The following is a 17,734-nucleotide window of genomic DNA, read 5'->3' as shown; positions in this document are numbered from 1 at the left end:
CCAAGCGGAAACGGACTACCAAAATAAAAGTCGCTGAAATTTAGCAACAGATTAAGAGTTGTGATTTTATTTTGAAAATTAAAAAGTTACTAAATTCAATCTTTGGCAACTTTTGAGTAAATATTGGAGGTGAACTCGAAGAGCAGACGGAGCGGTCTACTGAGAGGTTTTTAGAAGATCGTTGGAGTGTGACACCCCCCCTCAGGGTTCGAACCTCCGCTTTCCTGTTCTCCTGCTCATTGATGATAAACCCTCCTACTGCTGAGGCGGCTCGGTCGCTCGCTCGGTCGGTGATCGGGGTCTCCAGCTGTCAAACTTCAGTTGATATGGATTTGTTGCACCGACGCGCTGACTAAAAACTTTGGGAACTTCCATTTTCTTCTGGAGAAATAACTTTTTTTATATAAACTATCAAGTTTTCACAAACTTTCCTCGAGTGGAAAACATGCAAAAGTTAAATTCCACCGACACGCAAGACAGCATGCCCCGGGACGCGGAGCTCCAGATGCGGTTAGCTGACAGCGGAGGGTCCGCGGAGGGGAAGGAGAACGGCGCCGGGAAACAATTCCTCACCCGACCGGAGGAGGAACGCTCCCCCTGCTCCAAGAGGAAGATGCTTGTTGTTTTGGATCTTATTTGTTTACTAGTTGGTAGGTCCAGACCGTTTACGTGTCTTATTCTATAATCTAGTTTGGTATTCTGGCATCACCTTCAATGGCACTAAATAACATAGGCTATTTTTTTATGTAAAAACAAAGTTATCGACACTGGGCGGGGTTTTGGGGGTACATTTTGTAGCAAATTTCCAAACTTCCAGAGGAGTTTTCCAGAAGTGAAATGGAAAGTGTTCAAACGGAAGAAAACATCATCAGTTCAAGTTTCTCTCGTGCACGTGGGGGCCTTAGGGGAGAGCCGGGGGGAGGAGGGAGGGAAGGGAAGGAGGGAAGGAAGGAGACTCGAGTTGGCAGCAGCAGAGTTGTCCCGGGAATTCATCTGTTCCCATGGTAACCCGCGAAGTTCCCGGGAGAAGAACGTGGGAATAGGGGATGAAAACACACCCCGCGCTTGTGTTCTCGTGCCGAAAATGAGCGCTGTTCCCTGAGCCCGCTACCCTCCTGCACTGCAGGATGACTGCATATTAGCCTCTTTACCATGCACGGTATGAGGACCACACAAGTGAGCCACTCCAACTATTGTAAAAGTTCACAGTGTCTCACATTCTCTTAACAGTGCTGCTTCAAAATAGTCCTTTATTAGGAATAATTAATTTTAGAACTGATAATTTTTGTGTTGAACCTTCACATAAGAAATAAATCACAGATTTTTTTTTTTTTGATCATTCAGAGATGCAAAATTGTCACTGCAGTTGATAGTTAAGTTTTATCCGGATGTCTCTTAAAGCTGCTTTTGACAGATCATCAGTCACATTTGTTGACAACAATTAATAATTTAAATGTTTTATCCCAAGTTCTCCATGAAGATTGAAGTTCTGCTTTACTATAAGCAGAATATTCCTTTTTATTATTTTAAACTCAGATAAGCCACTATATGCAATACATTACTGATATCCGTCAATTACATTTTCATAGAATAAGAACAGATTTTATTTATGGCCTGCAGATGCAAAAATCGCATTACAATTTTCTGTTGTTATTAACTTAAATTGATCTTGCACAAAATGAAGTAAGATGTGGAAAAAAGTACTTTTCAGTCACTGATTCTGCAAGTTGTCCCACTTAAAAAGATGAGAGGTTTTTAAAATAAGAATCTACATTTTGTGATTTTAAAAATATTTATTTATACAATAGTGCAGTATTTATATTTAGTCAATCAGAAACTTTGCCTCACTTTGCCCCTATTTGTCTCACACTGTAGTATTTTGGTCCATTCTTCCATGCAGATCTTCTTAACAGCGCTGGATTTTCAACTCCCTCCAAAAAAATTATTTGACTGAGGTCAACAAACTGGCTAGACCAGTCCAGAACCTTGAAATATTTTTAACGTAGCCACTCCTTTGTTACCACGTGTTTTGGATAATAATCATGCTAGAATATCCAGACATGTTTCATCCTCGGCGCTTCCCAAAATCTCATCTCATTCATCCTTTCCTTCATACGGATCTGTCGTCTTTGCAGAGAAGCAGCCACAAAGCATGGTGCTTACACCCCCATGCTTCACAGTGGGTTTGGTGTTCTTGAGATGCCACTCAGCATTCCTCCTCCTCCTCCAAACAGCATTATTAACAAAGAGTTCCATTTTGGTTTGATCTGACCACATGACCTCAAAATCCTCCTCTGGATCACCCAGATGGTCTCTGGCTGACTTTAGACGGGTCTGGACATGTGCTGTCTTAAGCAGGGAGACCTTTGGAACTCTGCAGGTTTTGAATCCATGATGATGTAGCATGTCACTAATTGTAACCTTTGCTACTGTGGTCTCAGCTCTCTTCAGGTCATTGACCAGTTCCCATGTGTAGTTCTGGGTTCCCAAAGTCATACTGCCCCAGATGAGATCTTGGATGGATGGAGATGGGGGAAAGACCCTGTGTTCCATTTTTTAAAAATAATTATTCTAACAGTTGATCTATTCTCACCAAGCTGCTTGCTTATTGTAGATTGGTTCATCTCAGTCTTGTTCAGGTGAACAATTTTGACCCTGGTGTCCAAAGATAGCTCTTTGGTCTTGGCCATGGTGCCATGTTAAAACAGGATCCATGAATACACCTTGTGTATTATTTAAAGGACCCTGTCTCTTTCTTTCCAGTTTTATGGAGCTAATTACATATTCCCATGCCATTATACTAGTAAACTTCAAAAAACACAATGGGATTTTCTGGATTATTACATTCTGTCTCAGGTGACTTAAGTGCTTCTACGATGAACATTACAGTTTTTTCTCCTCTTTCTTAGTGGGACAACTTGCACAATTGGTTCCTGCCAAATACTTTTTTTTTTTTGCCCCGCTGTAAACCCATTATTTACTTTCCATTTCTGTTCAGCCGTGTTGTAAATCGTCTCAAATTTCTCTAAGACCTGACGGTTCAGCTTGGCTCCTTTTCCTTCTCACGAAGAATGAGACAAAATAAGGTTATGTAAAAATTGAAAATTTATCTCACATGGCGAAAACATTGACAAGAAAAATATTGTGCAACTGAAAGATAATTCATATTGACAGCAATAGAGAAGTAGAACTTGTCAAGGCAGACTGGCAGGTCTCCCGCTCGTTGGCAGTTATAGGAAATAACGAGGCTGACAAAACAACAATTTTTTTTTTGGTAAAACATAATTCTTCATCTCTACAGGTGTGCATGTACTATTTAGGTTGGATGCTCCTCAGTGGTATTGGTGGTTTGTTTTTAAAGCAGTCAGCAGCAAATCTTCACCGATTCGCTGTCAAAATGCTTGTTTCCATGAACGTTCATTGTGCTTTGATACAAAACTACATACCTTTACCTTACTTATCCACTCTAATGGGACAACAATGCATAACACATATTTACCCAGCAGGTTTTTCCAAGCTAGAATAGATTAAAATCTGGTTTGTTTCCATTTTCTATGATTAAATGATGAGTTTCAGTATTTTAGGAATTAATTTGATTGAGTTTGAGTCTGATGTTGGCTGGGAGTTTGCTAACCCTGCGTCTGTGCATTATCTCTGAGTACCTATATGCTTTTCTCAATTGAAACATTTCAGTTATTTTGTTCTTTATTGGCATTTTGTCAGAGAAAGTAGTGTTTCTGAGTAGATCCCAGTCTCAGCTGCTTTTAGACCACATCTGTCTGATGTGTCCTCCCAGTCTGTCCTGGTTACCATCACACTTGCTATCAGCAGATGTCTGAATTTGACTCATCCGTGAGCATTTTTGAGTCAATGGGAATCTTTATTACAAATGAATTGGGCCCTTCATGGAACCCAGGCTTTGTAACCCTGACTCACAGCATTTCCCCTAACAGTATCATCAGATTCTCACAGACTGTTGACCCTAAAGGAGCTTATTCACTACTGTAAGTGTGGAATCTTACCCCGAGGCGTTGCGGTAATTATGTGATCTGCTTAAGAGACTTTGAGGGTTTTGCAGCTCTTTTTGTTGCCATTCATTTCAGATTTATTTTAGAACGGCAACATAAAGTTGGTATGAAGTGGTATTAAAGTCTGTCTGGGATGTTGTTACCTGAGGCCCTGTCTCTGTCTACCTGATCATATTGTTGCTCAACTAAGATTTAGTAATCGGGTGTTTGAGCAATGAATGAATGCTTCACAAAGTGTTTTTTTTTTCTTTTTCTGAGTGTGTCCATGCACAGTCCCGAATACAAATGCCAGGCTCTACTTGCTTTCATGTTAAAGTCTGCATTTCTGTTGCAGCTCAGAAGGGCTTTCAAAGACCCGACAAAATCTGTTCCCTGTGACTGAATCTAAGATTTAGGGTCCAGACACCCAGGGGTCAGAAGACTGCCGGGTGTTGTCTTTTGAGCTTGCATGAACACGCCAGTGTGCACCCAGTCTATCATCCCCCCAATAAACTCTACAATTGACTCTCTCAAGGAAGAGCAGGAAATGAATCAAGAGGTCATTTCAAAACCTGCTATTATCTTATTTTGAAAATGGTGGGATTGCCCCAGGGTTTAACCTTCCTCTAAAGGGGTTAATTAACAAACGGTCTGTTCTTCGCACATACCTGATATGCACAAGATGTTATCCTAAGTTTTAGAGGGAGGACCTTTGAGTTAAACACTTGAAAGTTTTGATTGGTTTGCCATTAAACATGATAAAGTGAACTATTGAAATGGTAAATATTTGAGTAGAGGAAGTTTCTGTTTACAGTGGAAATAAGTCTCTGGATTCAGTTGATCACTATGTTGTGTGAAAGTGTTTCTGTTCCAGACATGAAGCAGCATGCCAGGACGAGATGACTTCTATCTTGTTTAGTGATCAGAACTCTAAAAGAAGTGTCTCTTTCAAGCTGATTTCTCTTTTGGCCGATTCTCTTTGTCCTTGTCTTTTCTTTAAACAAACTTTATTTTGGGACTCCATTTGCCCGGCAGTGTAGTCAGGTGTTCAAGTGTGTTTTGTGTTATAGGCTTCCACGTGTCTTTGTCTAACAGCAGGTTTGTGTTTGAGAGTTCTGTTTCTGGCAGGAAGAGCTGAAAAACGAGGGAGACGGCTGGAGTCCAACACGCCACAGCACGTTTGTGTGTACAAGCCCAGGAATATTTTATTTTTTTGTGCGTGTGTGCGCGCTTATGCGATGTGTTGATTTATAAAGTGCATGTGCTCATGTTGGAATGTGTCTGAGTCATATGGTGGCTAATACTGGAACTCTACTACAGCATGTGCTTTTTGTTTGTTGACAAATTTGCCGGTCCCATTTCACTAAACCGACTGAGTAGTTTAGCGAAAGCTGGCTGAAGTTATGGAATGCAGTAACGCAATGGACTTTTTCTTTCCTACCCATAACTCCATCTCTCTTTTGTTGTTTGACAGTTCAGATGCACCTCATTTTTGTTGGACCACGTGGGCCTAATTCCCCTCCGCTTTGTTGTTTTTCTTTCCCCTTATTTCCGTGGGCTGCAACAGAAATCTTAGGTGCTTTACAGCTCAGGGACAAGTAACAACCTGAATGAATGAGCAACCCAAGGGAAGGATACGGACAGAGAGAAGATTTACAGTAGTGGTCAAAGGTCAGGCTCAGGGGGCCTGGAGGAATCCCGTGCAAAGCTACACGTCTCAGTGAGGAAGTCCGAAAAGAACAGTAAATATTCAAATAGCTTCAAATGCACTTTTAATGAGACAGCTGCAATCTTATCCTCGATGAGTGTTACATAAGTGCTCGGGGTAGTCCATAGGTATTAGCCATAATGAGTCAATAAGATGTGTGCAGCACTCTAATCCTCAGAGCTCATTTGCTAGAAGAGGCCGGGAGAGCATCAGATTCTCCTCCTGACTTCATCTGCAGACAACAGCTCCACCTTTGTGCCCATCAGATCTAATGACCGATCGTCTTCAGTTTGTCTCCCACAGGAAAACTTAGACAAACCCTCTTTGTGCTGGTGCATGTTTACACATCATCAAGACAATCTTGTGGTTATATCATAACTTTCCTGATAGAGACATCCCTCCAGTGATCCGCTTCATAGAAGTTTGTTGAGTTCTTCTGCACAAAAATCTCAACTTTTCCCATGCATCCACCCAGACCTTCACCTAACTGTTGCATGCTGAATGTGCAGCTCATGACCAATATAAACCAATATTGTGTTTTAATTAAGACTACAGACTGAATCCCACAGCCTCACCTTATGCCACTGAACTCCCTCCAAAATTCCAAACTACATACCTTTATGCATCTACTGAAACAAGAGGTAGACAGACAGCCCTCATCTGAACTCACCGCTCATGCCCTGAGCTCCAGAGCTGGGCGCCAGGAAGCTGGGCAGTGAAGTGTGGAAGAACAGATGGAACTGTGGGAAGCGTGTCTTCTCTGGGCAGTGTGAATAGTAACTATGGAAAAGGGCTAGCAGGACCTCTCCTGCTGGACTCACTGAAGCAACATGCGAATAGAAGACCCACCAGGCTGGCATAAAGAGTGAACAGTTTCCACATAGGTCTTTGCATATGTTCAAGAGATTAGTGCATGTTGATAATTGTTGTTTGGAGTCCAGCTGCACCAGATGTTCCTGAGGCCAGATTGCAAAAAAATCCACAACTGTTGTGGCTTCTTGGACCCCTTTTGTCTTTCCCTGATAAATCTCTTTGTGAGGCTATCAGGGCAGACAAAACACAGGTCAAACCAATGACAGACGGCGAAGAGGGTGTGGCTCAGCTATGGGGACCAGCATCTGTGTGTTTTTTTTCTTTCTACCTCTCTATTACCTGGATTGGAAAGATCAGACAGACTGGGTGGTAAAGCAGCAACAGAAACATGTAATTCTTTAACTGGGTCTCTTTTAGCTAACCGTCCTAATCACAGCCTTGGTGCAAATGACTTAACCTCAACAAAAGGTATCTGCTCTGCCTTTCAGCGCAGCAAAATGTGTGTTTGTTTCTGCATTTTTTCTTCATTTAACCCCGAATCATGGCTTTAAAAGACTGTTTCAGCTCTGTCACTTCTGAAAAGCTTTCTGTGACCTAGTTAACTCAGGTGACTGAAGCAAGGAAGCCATTTGATAAAATCTTAGATCAAGACTAGCTTATTCAGTCATTTTTGTGGCTTTGAAGTTTTTCTTTGTTGAACGCATTGCACGAACAATTGCATATCCACCCCCACTATAGACCTATCCACTCTTTTAGGTTAAAGCTTCCATGCTCACAAAGATGAATTGTGTCTGCAAGATTTAAATTACAACACATGGTTTCATTTGCACACATGAAGACCACTCCGATCTTTTGATCTGTTATAAAATAGTTACCAATGGTCTCTTAATTATGCTGTTATCAGCCCAAATTTCTAAAAACCTGTCATTTTTTAGGACGGTTTCTGCGGATTTGCAGGAGTCCATTAGAAATTCACCTCTGAGTTGTGGGCAGGGCATTGGCATGGAGCAACTCCAACCCCCCTTCCCTTTGCTATTGCTGAGAGTTCTGTTTACATTCTCTCATGCTAGCTTACAACCACTCGCACCTCCAAACTAACATCATCGATGCGACGTAGATGGCGAGCAATATTGGAGTTGTCCAGCCGTACAGTTTGGAGATGGATCCCAGGGCTTGTCAGGAAGACCAGGCCGCGACCCTGAAAGGGACAAAGCGGTCAAGAAAATGGATGGATGGAAATGGAGTTTGCCAAACATCATTAGCCATTAGCGGAATCTCCACAAGATTTTAGAGTTGTAGTCACTTTTATTCAAACTTTTTCATGTAAAAAAATTGTTTAGTGTTCAGGATTATCTTTATAATGCGTCAAAAGAGGGTAAATGTTTTATTAATTTCAGAACGAATACTAAAAAAAGTGTTCAGATTTCTAAAACTCTTAAGACTTTTACATTGGAGCTTTAACTCCAGACCAGTGTTTACGTTTGTCCACTGTTAGCTTTAACCTTTTGCCTAAAACCAGCTTATGCTGTTGCAGAGAAAAGCAGCTTTGCACTGGAATATAACACTTTATATTAGTAATGTGTTGCATTTCTGTGGAAAGCGGGTTTTATCTACGATTCAGATAATTTATGTTGATCATGTGGAGTTATGGTACATCAAAGAGCCTAGTAGGTTTTGACGTAGACAGCTCAGGTAGCAAAGGTTCAAAGCTTTAAATGAAAAAAAAAAAAAAACATATATGTTAATGTCGTCGGTTATATTAGTATTTTTCAACCAAAATGCGGGGTGCATGTAGGGGTGGGGGGTGTTTTTTTTTCTAGTTCTGAATTTCCTTCCGACTAATGATTTTCAACCGCCATCTTGTCTACCACGAGGTCCCCCATTCACAATGATTTGTATAAAGAAATACTCAGATATGCAATTTTAAAATTAATTTTCTTTATACATCCTCTATCATGGGCAAAATGCCAGAAGAACATGTTAAAAATGCTTAAAACACAACTTTCATCGAACAATTAGCTAAAATATAACTTTGAAAAGTAACATCTGTAAGGACGGACCACCCCATTGGGGCGTGTATGCTCATCCACGCTGCCAGCAAAACAAGTTGTTGACTGACTGGTCGATCAATGGGCAAATGTAGTTCAACACACGCACAGTCGATTATTATTGGGTTTGATGACGCAGATAACCAGTGCTAATGGCTTGATTTACTGTAGCTTTAGACTGCGTCATGTCAACCTGAGTGTGGGGGTGACATGGAACTGACAGAGGGGAGTTTATTTAGGCCTCTGTTATTGAAAGGACTTTTTCCCTGTGTCTTTAGGATTGTTTAATTTAATGTGGTTTATGAGCCCTAGCAGTGGTTTATTTTGATGGGTATTTTTCTGTGTGTGTGTGTGGTTTGTTTGACATATCTGTTAGCTTGTGGTTTGTTTGAATCCAAGTGTGGTTTTTGTGTGTGTACGAACGTGTTGAGCCTATGTGTGTTGGGGGTATTTTGCCGGTTGAGGCAGGGTCGTGTTTACAGAGTGGGTCCCAGCAGAGCCCAGATCTCTGACCCTTGCATTCCGAAACCACCGCTAATCGCCTCCGTCTGCAGAAACCTTTTGCTGCATCTCTCATCGGTCCGTATCTTCAGCGTGCTCCCACATCTGTATATGTGCCCTCTGCCCCATTTATCAATATTTTAGTCTTCCAAATATTCCCTTTAACCTAGTTCACGAGTTTGACACTGCACTGATCACGTACTGTCGATGTAGAGTTCTGGTTTTTCTTTACGCTCTTACTGTCATCTCATGTTGTTTTCTTCTCATGGTGAGCTCATTCTTGTGCTCATAGATGTGTAAATTAGAACCAGAAGACTTTCTCAGAGGCACATATCTCCTCTTCTCCCGCCTCTTCCCCCTCCCTTTTGCAATCCCTTTTGACTGTTTGAAAGCATTCCTGTTTTTGAATGTCAGGCCGAGCGAGCAGCACATTTTGGCCGGGTTGTGTGAGCCGACCCACTTTCCTGCCTCCTTTTGGGTCCCCTCACGGGTCCTCCTGCCAGCGGATGGCTGCGTCTCCTTTAAGCATGTCTTGGCCAGGTGGAGCGGTTTGCTCACAGCTGCCTGACAGATGATGTGAAAGTTTGTGGAGGGTTTTAGTGGCTTGTTGTGAAAACAGTTTTGCTGTAATAGTGAAGAGTAGAGTTTTAAACTCAAAGGCTTGTAATTTGAAAGGGGTTTGGGAAAAAAATCAAATTTTATTCCTTTTTCATCTTTAAAATCATCAAGGGATTAACTGGTGATGGAGCTCAAAATGAGGTTAATGTTGTTTAGCGGGTGTATTTCATTTTTTTAGTCACTATTGGGTCAGGCCCCTCAGAGGCAAGTTGCACCTCATGCAAAAGCGGGAGTACATCATGAGCCCTGTGTATCGGCAGGCTCTGGGTCATAAAAAATGCATCCATCTGGCTCAGCACTTCATGACTCCCATTAGACAATTTGAATTGAAAATCATCCTTCAAGCAGTTCATGTTCACAGTGTAAATGCAGAGTGTCCGGGCTTTAATGGAAGCCCTATCCATTATCTCTCTCTGTCAATGCAGCAGCATATTGATCACTGAGAGAGGACCGGTCCTATTTTACAGTCTGACGAGAAGTCAAAGAGGAGCTCTTAATGGATTATACCAATAAAAAAAAGAAAAAAAATCTCTCCCTGTTAGCCACAAATCTGACCTATTTACATTCGAAACACGTATTTGATGTCAAATCCTGAATGTAATCAGCAGTAATTATGTCTGAGTGTCATTAGGGATTCAAATCAGAAGTAAAAGCAATTCCCTTAAAACTATTCAAAGTTCCTAGGGTGTTTGTTTTAAGTCAAATTACCCATTTATGTCATGCTTTACTCAAACGTAATTCAAGTTTAATGTCACAGTTTCAAACAAGAATGAGCCAGATGTACACTTTTGCAGAAAATTAAAGCAATGCATTTCAATTTAGTAAATTAATGTCAACAATTATGCAAATTAGAATGATTTATGTCAAATTCAATCGAAAACTCTGTTTTGATCCTTTTTCGAGAATTAAGCTAAACAGAAAATTTTACAATTCATGTCATTTTTAAGGAAAGAATGGATTTGACATTTGGAGCAAATGATCATAGTGTGTGTGAGTGTGTGACAGTGCTGTCAACGTGGCAGCTGGAAAGAGTGAGAGATCAGGGTCAGATGGGTCTTCTATCTGTCTCCGCTTTGTTGACGTCGCAGCCTTGGTTGTCTGCCTGAGGCCTGTTTTCCTGTCTTCTTTCATGGCTTCCTGCTCATCGTTCTGTTTTGTCTTTCCATCAGGGCAACTTGACATTCTTTTCCACCCGCTTTTGTCACTCGTAAACTGTTTTGAATCCAAATCAAACGACAATCCTCGACTGTAATCAGTCAAATGCTCACTGTGTCGCTGAAGAAGTGGTTGTTGTTCCTCTAGTTTAATACCTTGGTTACAGTATTTGTTTTTAGTAGCACTAACTGAAACAATCACAAAAATATTGAAGTCATTGGTGGTGCTTCATAGCTTAATGTTGCTTGTCATTCATCATAATTAAAGACGTTTTTTAAAGCAGTGTTTGTGTGCTTGATGCTACTTTGGCCTGATTTTCCTGCGCAGTGCTCTGTCACGTAGTCTGGGAGATTCACTGGCAGGAGCCGTGTTTTGGCCTGGGTGCGTTCCAGCCAGCCAGCAGGCTTCGGATGAGAAGGAGAGGCATAGAGGTTAATGATTAGTCCCATGTTCTCACTGCATTCCATGGGGTGACAAAGGGACATGGGATAAGGGACTGAGGAACAGAGCATGCTGGGCAAGCCGTTGCATGATTTTTTTTGGCTGTTTGTTGGAAGCAAAATGGAGAACTGAATTTGTGGTCAACCACTTGTTTTTGAGTGTAAACGGTAACGCCATTTCTCTTCATGTCAATTAAATATTAACTTGTATCCAATGAACTTTCATGGTCAGAGTGAGAGGTCTGTTTGTTTAACGAGCCAGACCTTCACCCCTTTCTACACGATAGTGAGCTTTTATAATTGCCAGGAATTATAGTGCGGCTTAGTAAATATATGAAGAGATGGATCAAACCATTAGTCATCACTTTTTCCTGGAACAAATCGTGATTGTTTTGATGTTTTCACAATCACTTTTTAACCCTCTTCATTCCCCCCCCATAAAATATTCTCCTTTTCACACCCATTTTCCCATAAATCTGTTATTTAGTTCTGTCATCACTTTCCCGCTGCTGTGGTGGAATCAGCTATGAGAGGAATGCTTGATCCCCCAGATATCTGCAAGTCACGAACCCAAATGAGCTGCACATGATATCGCTACCCAGCTTATTAAGTTGCATCTCATGACAGACGCATGAGTGCCAGAAGAAAGCCAGCTTTATTTCACCAGCTGTCTCCATATCTAACAGTTTCTATCTTCTTGTGATCTGTGTTGCACAAGCCACATTCCTCATTACATTTTTTTTTCTCTTTTTTTTTTTACTATTAGCTTCCATCCCATTTTTTGCGTGTGAGTTGAAGGCAGTGACTCCGTACAAGCGAGGCTTTTTCTGCGGCGACTCCAGTATCACTTATCCCTATCTGGACAGGGAGGCCATCCCCGACACCCTCCTCATCGCTGGTGGCATAGCCATCACCGGAATAACAGTAAGGCAGCCCAAATGAATAGCACATAATTTTTAAATAAAACATAGGTTGTGTGTTACTGATTTAAATTTGTTTCCCATTTTTGTTTTAGATTGCAGTGGGAGAATGCTTTCGAGTTCGTTTTCAAAGGGTACGCTCGCGTGCTTTTGTCCAAAACTGCTATGTGTCCTGCCTCTACAAGGAACTGGGAAGCTTCCTGTTTGGTTGTTGTGTGAGCCAGTCTCTCACCAATATGGCCAAGCTGAGCGTGGGTCGGTTGCGGCCCAACTTCCTGTCAGTCTGTAACATCACCTACGCGTCCATCAGCTGCATTACTGGAGACTACGTTTCCGACATCCCCTGCAAACAATCGAACCTAAAGTTGGTGGAGGAAGCAAGGTGCGTTTGAGTCCATGCAGATTTTCCTCCCTCATGATTTGTATATAATGGGTGTAGGGATGGGCGACTCCAGGCCTTGAGGGCTGCTGTATCTGCATGAATTCCAGATATCCGAGCCCTACTCATGACTGATTACCTGGTTCAGGTGTCTCCAGCCAATTAGAACATGCCAGAGCAGGGCATGTTTGAAAACATGCAGGAATGCAGCCCTCGAGGCCTGGAGTCGCCCATCCATTTTAGTGTATGGTATCTTAATTAGTTCCATTATTAAGTAACCTTTGGCTTTTGTCATGTTCTTCTCTTGCAGGAAGTCATTTTTTTCAGGCCACGCATCTTTTGCAATGTACACCATGCTTTATCTGTCGGTAAGTACGTTACAAATTAAATTTTATGTGACAATTTGCAGCTTTTGTAGAAAAACAGGCCAGAGAGAAAATGTTTCCCTTCATTTTTACTATCTGAAATGTTTAAATGTATAAAGTTTGAACTCAAATGTGTATCTCGTGTTCACAAAACACATTAACAGTAAGATAAGCAGAACTTGAAGCACTTTCATATCTGCAGTATTACTCCAAAAAACAAAGATGCTGACATACAGCCATGAGAAACAAACATTGTGTTCCTGCACTTTAAATGGTCCGGGTGAATACTCAATTCTGATTGGCTGCTGGGTGTAGATGCACGCCTAAAAAAGAAGTTGCAGTAGTTCATTATAAATTAACTTATGTGTTGTGGGTGGATCTGTTGTAGTAAGCCCACTCCCATTTCCCATTATCTATCTGTTTACAAGTTTTCCCGCTAGCTTACAGCCACAACATAACATTATTGGTGCAACAAAAATGGCGAGTAATATTGGAGCCATCCAGCTGTCCAGTATTAAGCGAGATACCAGGAAAATGAAGGCGTTCATGGATCTATTTGTCTGCAAGTGGATGCATGGGGCGGAGCAGGGAGCTTGTGGCCCTCCGACTGTAGTATCTACGTCACTGTTACAGGCTTTTTTAAACAGCAATTTTGCGTCTGCTCCTTATTCTAAATGATATGAATAAAGAAATACTCAGAAAAGCAATGTTAAGCTTATTTTTCTGTATCCATCATGGTAACAATGCCACAAGAAAAGGTTAAAACACAATTTTCTTTGGAGTGGATCTTTAACACTCCCTTCATGTTGTAAGTTTGCTGTTTTTAATGGCAAATATTGCTTTTTTTCTTCTTCTATGCAATTGGTAAACAGTGGAGCCAATAGGCCACAAAACACAGAGTCTGACTGTTAACGAAGCTGAATAAACCTAACTCTTAAGACGTGCAGTTGAATACTTTCCCTCCTGATTGTGAGGGAGGAGACGTTGGAGAGCTGCAGTTCTCTGCAGGCATCCTGCTTCAAACTGAAAGAGCTGGTGAGACAGAGAGATGGGGGGGGGGGGTGACAGAGAATGAGGGAGACTGTTTTCCACATGGAGCATGAATAGATGAAGAGGCTCCGCAAACAGAGGAGGCCTTGTTGTGGGGCTCATTTGGAGGACGGGGTGGAGGGCTGACTATGCCTGCTGAGAGATGGACAGGCTTCTTTTAGCCGTAAACACCCCCCCACACCCCCACCCCACACTCCCTTCCCCCTGCTTCTGTCCATCTTTGTCCAACGGTACTGCCTACTGGACATGGATGCTTTGTGACAGTTGGAGGGGTACAAAAGCATGCTTTTATTCATAAGTTTCAGTGTTTCCCATCCAGAAAACTAGAAATTTGACCTTATAGAGGAGCCTTTTTTTACAGGCAACCTTTTTTGCCAAAATAAAACATCCTTTTCTTGCCATAAAATATTAACCAGGAAGAAAACCGAAGAAGTGCTCTGAGAAAAGCGAGGGCCTCAGCCTTTGTAACTCAGTTACTCCCCTCTCTCATACCAATGAGTCGCCCTTCCCCTCCACACACACACTCCAGTTACAAACAGCTTCACCCATAGTTTGTTGCTTATTAATTCAGTGGCCTGGAGAAACACTGTAGAGCCAAACATGTGCCACCTGGATGGTGACCAGCTGCTCTGAAGAATGACACCTGTTCTCAGGTTGGACACAACCTGCCGAACGACGGCTTCACAGCAGGACCGTACGCTCTGCAGTAGCCCACACAGACCTGTAATGACTTCATAGAGCACCTGCATCAGTCTTGCTCTGTGGCCTTAGATTTCCTGCCAGAAAACCTTCACTTAGTACCATAAAGTATGGGATGAAGACAGACAAACTTCACTGCACCATAATAAAGTCCCGTTTCCCCGGAAGGTTCTCATTTGGATACCCGTTTGCATATCTTCAAACTGTGGACACAAACATCCCTTTATCTTTGTCTTTGCAGGGCATACATTAACAAACTAATATTCCAGTTCATATATTCATGAGATGATGACAATATCTGTCTTCATTTTTGCAGTTTTACCTGCAGGCACGGTTGTGTTGGCGAGGAGCTCGACTGTTGCGACCACTCGTGCAGTTCCTCTTAGTGATGATCGCCATTTACACAGGCCTGAGCCGCATTTCAGACTATCGCCACCATCCGACTGACGTCCTCACAGGCTTCATTCAAGGGGCGCTCACCGCATACTGGGTGGTATGTCTACAACTGTCCAAATACTCTTAAAAAAAATACTTCTTTGCATATTATCTGCTCTTAGCCTCTTTTAAGGTTTATAATGGAAATGACCTGACAGCTTGGATGCTTTTCCTGACTTGTCCTCCGTTTGTGCCTGCAGGCTTTCTACATCTCCTCCATGTTTAAACCCTGCACTCGTCCAGGTCTGTCTCCCACCAACATGTCCCTGGAGAGTCCTCTGTCCAGCCAGCAGACCATGTGCTAGCAAGTGTACATAAATCTTTTCAAGGATCACAATATTCCGGAAAGACGGACTGCAACGCAAGGCTGAGTAGGAGATAGCGAAGTGAGACTGTTTAGAGTTGAAAGGAAGGGAATCGTTCCAGCAGGAGGACAGTACAATCTAATGCATGCTTACACATTTTTGGTCACATTGACACACGTGCAGACATATGTTCACGTAACATAGTCACACACTCACATGTGAGAAAAAGCACATTTGACGGTACGTGAAACCCGTCCCTTTTAAAAGAACTACATAATAATGTTGTTTTATATATAGAAAAAGAGTCTATATTTCAGGAGGATTTGTAGAAGCTGCTAACGTTGAAAGTCTCCAGTTTGATCCCTCAGGAGTGGAGGCCTTTATGAAGGGCATTTATTTAATATAGCCCTTCATAGCACAACTCATCACTCTGGTTTGGAGTGCTGAGATGCCAGCCTCCTCTTTTTTTTTTTTTTTTTTCTGCATGGAAAAGGAGCAGCTGTGAACTGAGACCGTTGGACCTCAGATGCAAAGACAGCTCTATGCAATTCATCAGATCTGGCAGGCACCACCATCAGGAGCTGGCTTCAACAGACTGCCCTACAACACTAAACTATAACCTGTGTGTGTAATCACTGAAAAAAAGCAGTATTTGAGCTGTAATACAATGCTATCGTTCTTGTTTGAGTAATCGAAGCGGCGAGTGGAAGAAATCTGGTGTCCTTTCCTATTCACCACCACTCTTCTGTACTAACCACTTTCACTGTGTCTCAGAGACGGAGGCTTGACTGAATATTTTGTAACCTCTGACTCTTGCCCCGGTACTCCGGTCTCTGAGCCGCAGCTTGATTAATGCCACTCTGACAGGAGACGCATATCTGTGACCCAGCTGCCCTCCTGCACACCCGTACTTAATAGCACTTGAACATAGATAATGGAACTTTTTAATTATGATCAATATTATATATTTTATCACAAGTTGGATTAATCAGTGTTTATTTCTAATGTCAGACTCATACACACTTTTTTTCTTCTTGGTTTATTCAAACTGAATGTAAATAGTCATTTCATAAACCACAAGCAATTTCAAAAGTATTAGTTCCAAGTCTTGGACAGTTTTTGTGTCTTTGTGTATTTGATGCAGACAGAGGTGTGTCTGTTTGTGTTGTAACAACTAGACTGAGCCACAGATATTAGAAGATATCAGAAAAGCTATATATATTTGTTTTGTGTGTTCCCAGTTGCTGTTTGTTCTGTCTGTGAATGCCACAATGGCAAAAATAACCACTGTACTCAAAAAAAAAAACCAAACCATTAAAGTGAATGTTGAATATTTTACACTTCTTCTGCATGATTTTATTTATCCAAAACAACAAGATCTCGCGAGAACCAGCTTGTGTTACATTTTTAGTCATTCTTTGTGGTTGTTTATTGTTATGAGACATGTACTACTATGTTTTTACATGGGATGTGTACCAAACTGAAACTCTGTGCTGCTAGTATCACATAAAAACACGGATTGTGGTTCTTCTTGGCAAGCTCAGATAAAAATGAGTGAAGCAATCAGACTGCACACAGAGCTTCAGCTTAACAAAAATATTGCTTTGGTATAGTCTTGGGATATGTTGCGATACATATATTGTGAGATATATATCGTGATAAGTACAGTATTGCCAGATCCATGCCAATATACACCACTAATAAAAATCCCTTCTTTGGGTTTCTTCAAAAAAAAAAAAAAAAAAAAAACCAAGCAGGAAGCAACACAATAAAGACTTTTGCCTAAAATGTGGCAGCAGGACTTTCTCTGAGTTTATGTGTTTTCTGAAAAGTATTTCAGGTGTTTTGTCATTTTTGTTAGGGTCATAGTGGGCTGGCTGTGCTGCAGAGGTAGAGCGGTTGACCTCTTGTTTGGTCCCCCCCTTGCCCGTTCAACTTGGTTTAACTTTCACCACGTGTTCAATGGAGGTGTGTATGTAGAGCCCAAAAATGGTCACAAAACTTCCATAGCTAAGCGTGAACAAGAATTTTTAATGTTGCTGATTGTGAACGTAGCTTGAGCAGATCTTGAGACAGCTTTTTTTGGGCTTATAATGTATGACGCTAGGTTTATATTGTTAGGTTTAAGCTGGAGACGTTCTCCCTTGACTGTTAGTTGTCAGGCAACAAACAGTGATTCATTTCTCACACGTGACCCTTCGAGGAGCTAAAGATATCCCAACTGAAATTAAACGTAAACAGTGACAGTTCAGTGTTTTGTACCAGGAAGCTTTTACTCCAGCCCTCTCCAA

At 41.7% G+C, this 17,734-nt stretch overlaps 1 protein-coding gene across 1 annotated transcript; it reads left to right on the top strand.

Annotated features, from left to right (window-relative positions):
• The first annotated feature begins 115 nt into the window (after positions 1 to 115).
• ppap2d (phosphatidic acid phosphatase type 2D) lies at positions 116 to 16,781 on the top strand. The gene is made up of 6 exons (XM_024272883.2): positions 116 to 650; positions 12,057 to 12,214; positions 12,306 to 12,592; positions 12,900 to 12,957; positions 15,020 to 15,196; positions 15,339 to 16,781. Exons 1-6 carry the CDS (start codon positions 446 to 448, stop codon positions 15,441 to 15,443), a joined length of 990 nt encoding a protein of 329 aa, XP_024128651.1. The 5' UTR covers positions 116 to 445; the 3' UTR covers positions 15,444 to 16,781.
• The last annotated feature ends 953 nt before the right edge of the window (positions 16,782 to 17,734 follow it).

The sequence above is a fragment of the Oryzias melastigma genome, linkage group LG8, assembly GCF_002922805.2.
Source record: "Oryzias melastigma strain HK-1 linkage group LG8, ASM292280v2, whole genome shotgun sequence".
Classification (NCBI taxonomy): domain Eukaryota; kingdom Metazoa; phylum Chordata; class Actinopteri; order Beloniformes; family Adrianichthyidae; genus Oryzias; species Oryzias melastigma.
Note: the sequence above shows the minus strand (reverse complement) of the source record. Positions and strands in the feature narration are given on the sequence as shown.

Bases quoted from the DNA above. Each gene is read 5' to 3' on its own strand.
- ppap2d (XM_024272883.2), top strand. From the start codon at position 446: ATGCAAAAGTTAAATTCCACCGACACGCAAGACAGCATGCCCCGGGAC. The intron at 12,593-12,899 runs GTGCGTTTGAGT...CTTCTCTTGCAG, and splicing joins AAGTTGGTGGAGGAAGCAAG to GAAGTCATTTTTTTCAGGCC. The intron at 12,958-15,019 runs GTAAGTACGTTA...TCATTTTTGCAG, and splicing joins ACACCATGCTTTATCTGTCG to TTTTACCTGCAGGCACGGTT.